Source organism: Aspergillus alliaceus (genome assembly GCF_009176365.1).
Source record: "Aspergillus alliaceus strain CBS 536.65 unplaced genomic scaffold BDW43scaffold_1, whole genome shotgun sequence".
Classification (NCBI taxonomy): domain Eukaryota; kingdom Fungi; phylum Ascomycota; class Eurotiomycetes; order Eurotiales; family Aspergillaceae; genus Aspergillus; species Aspergillus alliaceus.
Window position 1 is genome coordinate 504,448 of NW_022474684.1, and position 11,747 is coordinate 516,194.

At 48.9% G+C, this 11,747-nt stretch overlaps 2 protein-coding genes across 2 annotated transcripts; both read right to left on the bottom strand.

The window, feature by feature from the left end:
* Positions 1-383: 383 nt before the first annotated feature.
* On the bottom strand, positions 384-5,981 carry BDW43DRAFT_4969 (aminophospholipid-translocating P4-type ATPase DNF3). The gene has a single exon (XM_032050148.1). It carries the CDS (start codon positions 5,717-5,719, stop codon positions 623-625), a length of 5,097 nt encoding a protein of 1,698 aa, XP_031906286.1. The 5' UTR covers positions 5,720-5,981; the 3' UTR covers positions 384-622.
* Positions 5,982-7,454: 1,473 nt separating this feature from the next.
* rfeF (putative transcription factor RfeF) lies at positions 7,455-10,817 on the bottom strand. Its single transcript, XM_032039947.1, has 6 exons — positions 10,684-10,817; positions 10,410-10,556; positions 10,171-10,236; positions 8,527-9,397; positions 8,403-8,470; positions 7,455-8,345 (listed from the first exon to the last, which is right to left on the bottom strand). Exons 1-6 carry the CDS (start codon positions 10,687-10,689, stop codon positions 7,938-7,940), a joined length of 1,566 nt encoding a protein of 521 aa, XP_031906287.1. The 5' UTR covers positions 10,690-10,817; the 3' UTR covers positions 7,455-7,937.
* Positions 10,818-11,747: the final 930 nt, after the last annotated feature.

Genomic DNA, 11,747 nt, shown 5'->3' on the forward strand with positions numbered 1-11,747 from the left:
TCCCCGAGGAAGATCGTGGCCCCATCTAGTTCAAATAGTGGCTGGGGTTTGGAGAGGTTTTTTATTTTTATTTTTATATTTTTTCGTTGCTGTAGCATTGACGGGTTTTTGTTTTTATTGAGTATTACTCCATGTTCTTTTCCTCTTTGGTAACGGAAAGAAGGAAAATAAAATTATCGCTTAGATTCAGATAATGGGTTGTGCTGTACCAGTGCATTTCCTATTGTTTGCTCCTAATTATAACCCTGGCGACTTATCAATTAGTAGTCGAGGGCCTAGGGACAAGATTACTCTGGTGTCTTCTCCTATCCAGCTTCTATAGTATCCACTACGCTATTCGGTGGACTATTCTGCGCTATTCTCCTACTAGGGGGATTTTGATATGGACACGCTGAGGTGGTTTTCGTTCTATTATACATCGGGGTAATGCGTATATAAATATTTCCTCACCAGCCGATAATGAACACGATGTAACATTTAAGTCAAAAGAAATGAGTGACTGTCCAAAGGGGGTATCCACTTCCAAACGCCATCACGCTTTGTAAAAGAAAGAGAAGGAAAATTTTTTTTTTTTAACAGGACACACTTTGCACCCAGCAACAAAGTAAATTGAAGAGGATCACTACAAGTGTCCCTTCCGGATCGCTCCGAAGCCCTTCGTAAATAATTCATGAATCTCAAGGGACCGTCGACGGGGATTCATCACGTCATCATCTATCGTGTGATTCGGGTGGTCGACAGCGTGGTTAGCGCTGCTGCTATAAGCGACCAGTTCTACTTCTGTCTCCGTGTCCCTCTGACCAGATCCTGTCTTGGTCATCACTCTCGGCCGGGAGAGCAGCTCCTGTACCTGTTTCTCTCGGGCTTCCATTTCCACTTCGCGGGCCAACTCAAGGCTGGATTTTTTGGAGCCGTGATCCCAACCCTGCTGCAGCTCCGATGCCGCGGCTTCCTCGAATCTCTTCCGGATCTCCAGATCCTGCTCATACTCCTGGAAAATATCCACATCTGTGGGAAAAAGGATGGCCCGCACCGCACTAACCGTGATCTCAAATATGATGACGGCCACAACCGTGAGGAGCAAGACCGCCCAGAAAGCCAGATCATGGCCTGACTGGAAAATGAAATTGCCGGGCACATGGTAAATACCATCTCCCGCACTGATGTTGTATTGACGGGACAGAATCATGTCCCACACGAACCAGCCACCCACCGAAATAATGAACACCGCGAGCGATAGATATGTCTTGTTGTGAACCTCCAGCGCCTGCAACTTGGTGTTGATGATGATTACGCATGCCGTGTATGTGAGAAGCCCAGATGAGAAGATATCGCTTCCGGTGTGGGTGAACAGCACATTGGCCCAAAGACCAAACATAGTAAAGTAGACTATCATCGCCTCGCACGTGGCCATAAATGTCCAGCCCAGATATAGCTTGATGTTGAAGCCGCCATGTTGCTGGCCTTTGGTGTACAGTTCCGGCACAGCCAGGAGAGTAGATGCTGCTAAATCCTTTGTGAAAATACCCAAGAAGATGACAGCCAAGGATGTGAAAAGAGTGTTGAACATACTCAAACTCCACGGTTCGTACAAGCTGGTGCCAGTATAGCCATTCCAGCGCTGATAAAGCGCCTGAGTCAGGTAGAATAACATTTCTTTCCAGAACGTACCCAAAGTATACTTGCAGGCTCGCATGTAGTTCCACCGCCCGTGGACAAGGAGCAATTTTAACAAGAACCGGAATTGAGCAATCGAGTAGTCCGAAATGCGTGCCGCCTGCAGACCTTCCTTGCCCGTAATACCGATGCCAACATGAGCTTCCTGGATCATAGCAATGTCGTTGGCACCATCACCAATCGCAAGAGTGATAGAATCCTTCACCTGCTTCCGGATTGACTTCACAAGGAAGGCTTTCTGCTTGGGACTGGCACGACAGCAAATCACCGAATCGGCAAGGATGGCAAGCTTGAAGAATCGTACTCTCAGAGTCTCGTCTGCTTCAATCATCGCCAGCGTTTGCCCGTCAACCACAACTACCGAGTGTGCTACTGTGCCTTGAGTGAGGTCCAAGGTTAATTTCACAATAGATCGTTCAACCTCGCCAGTCTCTTGGTCGAGGATAACAAGGGTCGAGTAATCCTTCACTAAACGACATGAATGGCCCACGTTGATTGCTGTCTCGCGTTTGTCACCCGTTAACATCCATAACTTGATGTTAGCTCGTCGGAGCTTGTCAATAGCTTCAGGCACGCCCTTCTGCAACTTGTCCTCGATGGCCGTTGCACCCGTTAACTCAAGCTGCTGTTCAAGCTGCTCACCGACTTTCTCGATCTTCTCCTGTCTATCCACAAGACTTGTGCATGCTTCACGATAGGCTGCCTTCCAACTGTTGTACGAAGCTTCGTCAAGGAAACGGTGACCGTATAACAGAGTTCGTAACCCTTCAGTGGCGAAGTCATTCAAGTGCTGGAAACACCTCTCGAAAACACTTGCCTCGTTGACCACCAGAGCTTCCTCTACCAAGTCTTCCTCCTCATCCTCATTGACTGAGCTTCCCGAGTCCGACAGGGTAGTAGACGGCCGTCCTATCTGAGCCGAAGGGCGCGGGCTGTAATACTCGGCATCGTTCGCTCGATTTAAGATACCGCCATCTGTCTCTCTGTCACGAAGCCATACATCGATACTTGCCCGCAGTGTTGAAATATGCTGCCCGGAAACGCTAGAGCGTCTGTGCGTCATGCTAGGCCGACCTAAGCTTGTCCGCACCCCACTATTGCGAGTCTGATACTCGCTGTTTCGCCTGATGTATTCACTTGCTTCGGCCGCCTTGCGTTTGCTAGCACGCCTTTCAATCTCGACCGCCTTCTCTTGCGCAAGGGCTGCTCGCTTGAGCAGCTGCATCACGATGCTGTCCGCACCTTTACAAAACAAGCAGATTCGCTGATCAGGCATTCGCACCACAACCGACATCCGCTTACGACTGCTTGAGAATTCTATCACATCTAGAACTTCGTAGACCTCTTCAGTGGCCGGCTCACTAGACCCATTAGGGTATGTCCGGACCGTTAAAGTATTTGCCTGTCGGTCTGTGACGAGATATCCGAGTTCTTGGGCAGCCATGACTAACGCCAATTCATCGGGTGATGCCGCCTGGAAGGAGATATTCCCAAGCTCATCGCTTTCCGGGATGCACGTGTGACACAAGGCCATGGCCAAGATGAACAATTTGGCTTTGCGCGCAAACACGGTGTAAGGCTTGCGTTGGATATACTTGAGCATATCAGCAGTACGATAGTCGAGCGCCGGTCGGCCGGTTTTCCGTGTCCCGTCAGCAGCCAGGCTAGGCCTAGCGAGAAAAGATCTGGCCTCTGACACGTTGGACTTGCGAACCATGGCCTTTTTGCCTTTAAAACTCCGCTTTTTGTGGATGAGCTTTTCTCGGCCTCCCTCTTTAGCGGCCTCTTCACGCAGGTCGGAGTCATGATACCACGCAGTACCAGCGACACTCATCTTGCGGAAGCGCATTGAGTTGTTCGTTAAAGTGCCGGTTTTGTCGGAGAAAATGTAGCTGACCTGTCCTAGTTCCTCGTTGATAGTGGAAGTCCGTGCCTCAATTGGAGTGTCAGTCTCCGGGTCGTACATGTCGATATCAGCGTTCAACATCAGCATTTGGGCGACTTTGACAATTTCCATGCTCACATAGAGTGAAATAGGAATCATGGTATTGAACATAATCAAGAAAGAGGTGAAAATTGGACCGTAGGACACATTTGCCTTCTGAAGGTACCAAGAGTTCTGCTCAACATCATCTGACCAATACATATACGCAACAGTACAGGCCACTGCCAGCACAACCACCAAGAGAACAATCAGCATCACTACCCGGTTGACACGGGCCTGGAGTGCAGGAGACTTGATTCGAGGGTTTTTGTTCGCGTTCATTCGAATTTTGCACTCTTCACCGGTGTATATGACCATACCGATGGCCCGCTCGGTGTTACGCATGATGCTACCACGGTAGACAACCTCGTTATTGGTCAGGGGCATTTTTTCACCAGCGGCAACCGTCACATTACCATCGAACTTATAGAGGTCAATATTGGGATCCTCGACAGCAAAGTGCATAGAATTGCTGCAAATACCATCGACTGTCGCACACACCTTCGCGACCGGCTGACAGGGCTGCTTGTTTTTGAGATTTGTCTCACCATCCAAGGCCATGGTCTCGATGTAAGCGACGCCGTTAGGTCCGTCTGCGTGGAGCAAAACCATATCTGCTGGTACAGGCTGATCACGCTCTAGTTTGACAATATTTCCAACTTTGATGTCTTTCCACTTCACTAACGTCCAATCTTGAGCATCACTGGCTATGGAGATGCTGTCACTGGAGGAATTTTGCGCCATTATCCCAGCACCTGGACGTAAAACGGACACATGGCGATTGTTCTCTTCTTTATCCAAGCGATAGCGACGCCAATCGTCGAACCCTTCTTTTCCCATAGAGATCCCCACAAATATCAACAGCGGGACCAAAGTGGTGAAGGAACCTGTCGTACTCAAACCAGGTATCATCTGCAAGATCGCTACCACAAGGAAGTAAAAGTTCGCCAGTTTGGTAAATTGCGCGAAAAGTTGTCGAGGGAAAAAGCTCCAAAGACTGTAACGACTAGATCGGATCCAATTTCCACAGTAGGGTTTTCCGGTCCTCTCATCGACCAAATCCTCTGTCCTAGTGGGATCAAGATCGATGTGACGGCCATCCTTGCTTGGAGGAATATCTTTGATTCGAAGGATTGTCTTGCGAAGTGATTCCATAATTTCATCATACCGGGCTTTGAATGTCGCAATGGTGGCCCGTCTCTTTAGCCATTTCTCGTATGAGATCGTAGTAGACATGTGCCTACTTTCCTTGAGGCCTTCCGAAAGGTCGGAGGAAAAATATGCTGTCGAAGTATCGTCTCTATGAACAGGACTATGTTCAGGTGCCGAGGTCTGAGTTACAATTACCTCTTGTTTTTCATCTTCTGTCGAATTGCGCTGAGATTGACCATCCATCTTAGGAGCACCTTGCCCTTCGTCGTCGCTCGATTTCTGCTGACTCCGTTCATTTCCCGTGAGAGTCTCTCGTTGGAGGTTCACAGGCTGACCCAATTCAATGTCATTGGGCGAGACAGCCCCCGGGGAGGTCGCAGTGACAATGTTCTTCGCAAAAATAGTCCGTCGAAGGGAATACCCGCGATTGCGCGATCGCGAGCGACCTAAGTCTGGGCTCTGCGGCGGCGAGGGTGACAGCGCGGAGTGTGCGGAGTGTGGGGAAAGAGGGGAAATTGGTCTATGATCTGGGGAACTAATAGACAGACGACCCTGACGAGTAATGCTAGTATCGATGGTCAAACCCCTAGAGTTTGGCCTCCTACTATGATTACAATCTTGGGGTTCTTCCACAACGGGTCGCTCGAGGTCGGCTGAGAAGCGAACAACACGGGGCTGATGGGAATTCCTCCGTCCAGAATCCGAAAGAGTTCGTGCAGGGGTCATGGACGGCCGTTCTTGACTGATACTATGCCGCGATGGAACATTGACGGAATGGCTTCTCGGAAGCGGTGCTCCCGAGTTAGAATACTGTTCAGGTACTTCCTCCACCGTTATACTAGGTTCACCAGACGTCGCCATTGGCGCGTCCTGATTTGTGTCGGCCCTCGCATCCTGGTTGGGCATAGCGAGAACGATCCTCCCTCAAGAGCCTTACGGCTAGATTGTGTATAAATTTGGTCCGTCCAGTGACTGCGATGGCTGTGTATAGCGCCTCCGCCTCCTTATATATTCCCAATGTGAAAGAAAGTAATGGCAATCAAGCGGCGTATCGGCGGGGACTAAACGAATAGTCCTGGTTCATTCTTCACTCGAGCGGGCGAGGAGAAAAGATCTAAGCACAGCGTCCGGAGACGGTTGTAAGCGATAGCACTTTGTACTTCCAACGATAGATAGACGCAAGCTTTAATCTGCACCGAGGCGGGAAAAATGAGTAATGCAGTTTATTGAAGCGATAGCGACAGTCCGTTACTGCAACAAAAGACACGAAACCCGCTCGTTGGAGAGAAAACGACTGTGGGGGAGACTGTGTGGTCAACAATCAACAATTAACCAAAATAAGAGACATGGGCACGAACAAGTAAACCAGAACTTGAAGAGACCGTAATGAGATGGCGCATAGAACGCCGCGAACGAGCGAAAGTTGACACCTACCGCCGTCCGCAGGCGGCGACCTGGTCGAGGCCTTCTGCAATAGTGAGTCTGGTTGAGTTTGGAGACCTAAGTGGGCGGTTCCGAATGCGGTAAGATGCCCGAAAATAGAGCAACCGCCACTTGAATCGAACTAGCCAGATTTTCCTTATTGTATTTATTGTATGTATGTACTCTAATTTTTGCATCTGCTGAATGTATGACTAAATTTTGAACACTCGTTCATGCCCGCAATATGAGAACGAAATGAACCGAAGAAGAAGAAGAATGAAGAAGAAAAAAGAAAAAAAAAACTTTCCTTCCCCCCATAATTTAGTCCCTGCAACGGTCAAAGGCGACCCTCCCACTAGTCAACTAAGCGATGTTACCTAGATGGCCTTCCACAAATATTCGATGGGGTTCAGTGGGGAAACTGAACAGGATGACCTTAAATTACCCGCCGTCCAGTCACGGTGGCTTGGAGAAGGGGCCACGCAAGTCAACGCAAGCATGGCAAACTTAATACGGTGAATGACAATTCTGCCGTCAATCAAATCCCCGTGCGACGTCAAGAGATCGGGGTTCCCTCCGGAAAACAATCATTTCTTGTAAGACGGAAAACGCTTCCTCTGAAGTTAGGATGCATCACCCTTTCCAACTTGCATATTTCTTCACTTTGACGGAATTAATAAACATTTGCAGCCACCACTTACTGAAAGAGATTGCAAACTTTTCTCATTTTCTTTTCTTTTGGCCCAAAGAAAGGAAAAATAAATGTCTCACGATGGTACAATGCACAGCCTCTCCTAAGTATAGTAATTAGTGTACATGTTACTTGGTTGTCCTGTCATACATCCCAGGGTTCAGTGGCGGGATATCTTCCATCCATTTCCAGATAACCTCCCACAAATTCAATCAAACCCACGGGGTCAGGTCCCCGGAAGTTGAATCCTACGGTTCGAGAGTTCATGCCTAACAGGTTGGCCATCCACAGGTGTGGAATTTACGCAGCCCTGTGGATAAGACGTGGGTGGTGGCAAGGATTCCAAGGAACCAGGAACCAACCAAGCGGGGCGCAACCTGAAGTAATAGAACCTTGTCACTGTATCAGGGCGACTGAAGGTTCTCTGGGACCACATCAGGCTGACAATCAAACTTCCCCTATTTTCCTTAGGTTGTTAACGCCTGGAAAAATAGATCCAAGAAGGAATAGTCTACCTTGCACTACAGAGTATGTATTCCGTACATACATACATTATGGGAACAACACGAGGTCACGTGTACGGATGGGCCTATGTACTAGTCGATCTCTATTGACGTCATTTCAACGGGCAGGAACAAATATCGACCCTCAACAAACATATCTCGACCTCAACAATTTTTTTTTTAAAGAAAAAAGAAAGAAAGGGAAAAAAGAGAGATGAATCTCCATTCTTGCCCAGTAATGTGTCTCATCAACTATTCGTAATCGGGATAACCGGATGGCATAAGTCCTAATTCAAATACAGGCATTGCGCGCGCAGCAGAAAGACAATATCAACGCATGCTCTATTCTTGACCATTGACCAATTCCACCACTCCAGTAGCTTTTAAGCCAATTTGGTTTAAGCGTCGAGGAATCAAACAAGAAAGTCATGATCATAATGGATACAACCAGGTGTTCTGCATTTCGGAGAACCCTCCTTTCCGTCGTGCGTTACTCCCGTTCCTTCATCTAGTACCGTCGGGGCGGAGGGGGAGCATATCCGTAAGGACTCTGGGGTGGAGGAAAGCCTCTCGTAGCACCGGCCGGGGGTTGTCCATATCCTCCAGGAGCAGGAGATCCATGCCCGCCGTATGACGGAGGCTGTCCATAGCCAGGTGCTGGGGGCTGTCCTTGGCTAGGCGGATAAGGTGCTTGGCCATATCCTGGCCCAGGTCCATATGGGCTGGCTGACGCAGGTTGGTTAGGGTTTCCTGGCTGGCCATAGCCGGGCGTCTGGTTGTAGCCACCGTACTGGCCAGGTGGGGGAGGTCCGGGAGGCCCAGGAGGAGGACCAGCAGCACCACCAGGACGGCCAGCGGCCTTCTCGTCCTTGGTATCGTATGAGGAATCGATAGCACCAAGCATTAATTTGGCGCACTAAAAGTTATTAGTATACAACGCCTTTCGGTTTTGAATGGTGTAGTGCCTACGTACCCAGAGTTCTCGAGTCAAATACACAGGTGGGACGGCACGGGACATCTCGTCTTGTTCAACCTCGAAATCTACCAGCAGTGTTAGCATACAGTTCAGTAGGCTAGTATAAATATTATAAACTTACTAGAAGTGCAGTCGATCAACCCTCCAATGTTCGGATCTTCATCCAGACTAGAAAGGAAATCACGTGCCTTGGAATCATTGCCCACTTGCGAGAATTGGAAAGAAACAGCGCCTCGTCCGAAAGGAGTCCGCGATACCTCTTCAACAGCATAGCGAATCGAATTAGCTACAGAGTCGAGAGGCTCTCCGGCTGGCTGCCCATCTGTAATGGTGATGACCAATACGGGCTTCTGTAAGCGGCCTGCTCTGGCGGGTCCCACGACCATTGGGTCTAGAACCTTATTCTTCAAACCCGTTCCCAGTGGCGTCAGACCCTGGAAGCGGACGCGTGAGACCAACATGTTGACATCGTCCACATTGCGGATGCCATCGCCTACTTCCATAGAGTTCATAAATCGGACTGAGATCCCGTCTTGATCGAAGGTGGACGCAGCGGTCGCAACAATGCCAATGATCTGCCTCAGTTGTTCCTTTCTCACTCCCCTCTCCTCAAACTCGATGGACCCGCTGTCATCCACGTAAAGAATAACATCGAACAAGGACAGTTTGATGATATCTGTGGCCACCTCCGATGGCACGGCCCATTCATGGACTATTTTGTTAATTTTAGCTGGTGCATCGTTAGCCAGACTTTGGACGACTGCGTTCAACTTCTCTGGGGGATAGAAGTTTTGGAGGTTTTTCTCCTGGATGGTTCCAATCAAAAGCTGGCGATAGGCAGCTACCTGCTGTTCGGTTGCTCGAGGAGCAGGAGCGCCTCCCGGGGGACCATAGGGAACACCTTGGGGTCCGGATGGTCCAGGTGTTCCTTGCTGTGGAGGGCGCGGGGGGGCACCGGGATAGGGTGCATTTTGCTGAGGATACCCTGGCCCCTAGTAGTTCATTCAGTTAGTTCACTTTCTTGACCAAAGAACATACTTAGTTGACATATTTTTAAAAGTAGAATCATAGAAGGATGCAGCAAGGGGAGGTATGTGGGATGACTATGTACATGAGATGATGGCTGAGGATACTGTGGTCCGGGCGCCGACCTATACGACGGGCCATGTGGGGAGGGCGGAGGAGGCCTTCCATATCCCTGAGGTTGTCCATATCCCTGAGGTTGTCCGTAGCCTTGGGGTTGTCCATAGCCTTGAGGTGGCCCATAGGGATCTGATCCATAAGGAGGAGCCTGAGGGTATCCCTGTGGCGGCGGTGGAGCGGAACTGTAGGGCGCTGGAGAATAGCTGTGGGGCGCAGGGGATTGAGAGGGATGAGGAAAGCCAGAATAAGTTGGAGACACCGGAGACGGTGAGGGAGCTGGCTTGTTTGGAGGGACTGAAGGAGCGTACGCCTGGTACTGTTGGAGCGGCGGCGGGGAACCTGGATAGGGAGAGGCCGAACCAGGGCGCAGCTGTGGAGGATATCCTTGTTGGTTATAATATGGTCCCGACATTGTTGTATGGGAGCGTCCAAGTGGACAGAAGAACAGAAGGAAAAATAATTCAAGGAAAGCTCCAAGGCGTGCACAGCCGATATAAGTCGAGAGGAACGGGAAGAAATCTCCTTCACTCAACGAAAGATAGAGTGTGGAGGTGGCGACACGAACAAGTAAGGCAGAAATTGAAAATCAAAAGCAAACCAGAAGCAAACAAAATTAGCTTACCGAGTTGCCGGATGGAGCAGGAGAACCTGGGTAAGCCTGATATTGGTTCTGTTGCTGTTGCGGCGGCTGTTACGGTGCGCAACGACCATCAGCAGTGACTCGAGAAAATGTGGTCAAGGGGATCATTTCTGGTGGTAATGAGGGGCAGCATAGGTTTAAGGTATGGGCATAGGGCAGCAGTAAACTGGAAATAGCGTAGCTTGGCTGCTACTTTAGCTATTATTAGCGGGCGCACTCACATTGTATCCACTAGGAGCACCAGCACCAGGCTGCAGCGCTGCAGGAGGACCGCCCGTGTAGCCTGTGGGAGGTGCTCCTCCATATGCGCCCGGATTGTTGCTACTCATATTCTGCGGGTTTTGACTGCCGGCAATCTTAGAAGCAAACTAGAAGCAAGCAATATGCGCATATTAGCTTATTGGGTATGAAGAATGCGGTTTTCGTGGCTTGGTTTTTTCACCCCGCGGGGCAGGAACCGCGGGGCTTAGAAATTTGGAAAGAACAATGACTTACGCCCATGGTGACTGAGAACTGTCTTAAGGCTGACTGTCGGAGAAATGAAATAATAATCTAAAACCAAAGTACAGATAGGAAAGTCAAGAAACAATCGTGAGGGTGACAGATTGCGTAACTGAGGAGAAAGTGGTAAATAATAATAAATGAGGGACCCATGATGACGATTGGGTTCGGCGTCATGAGACCCGCTTTTTATTTTTCAGCTGTGGTCGTTTTATGGAAAATACGAAGATCGGTTATTTTCAGTCCCTGAATAATGGAAAGGCTTCCTCAAGACTACTACTAAGGTACGTACCTAAAGGCAAGGTAAGCCCTAGGCGCTTGCCACTAACGCCCATGAGGAGTTACTACACAGTTCCTAGGGGTTATGATCGATATACTTACTGTACATACATGTCTATATTTTCATCAATCCACCAAGCTCTTCGTTTAAATAAAGAGAAATGTATATATAATGAGCTACAAAAATGTTCTTCAGTAGCTAACTTTAGACACTCAGCTTCAGAAAGAGTTTCCATGGAACGAACGTGTATCCAACATTTGATTAATTAATTAATTCCACTATATACCCCACCTATGAATACTATGCAGTCAAGGAAGGCTATGGATCCATCTATAAGGCTGAGCTGGGTTCCGCCTAATGGAAGCCTATCCGATCCAATTGAGAAATGATGGCTTGAAATTGGAATGATCAGTAAACCTGTATATCCTTCTTGGACCATTGTGACATCACAGTTGAGGTCAGGTCAAGTGATGATCAAGTGATGGAGCTATACCTAATTAGTCACTTCCTAGTCCATGGATTGGAGATCAAATCAATACAAGTACCACCCTTGGAGCATCCCTGGTCAAATCATCCGGTCCCGCATCTCCTGAGGATCAACATGTCACATACCTTGACTTCATGTGTAACCTCGTGTCTATTGGTTTCTTACCTCATTCAGCTTTGACCACATTGCGAACGAAGCGTTCCATTGGTTGATGGGGTCCTTCACCTCGTATCCAATAAACATGGGTTCGTTATGATCGCTTATGGGGACAGTTACAATAGACTTATCTCG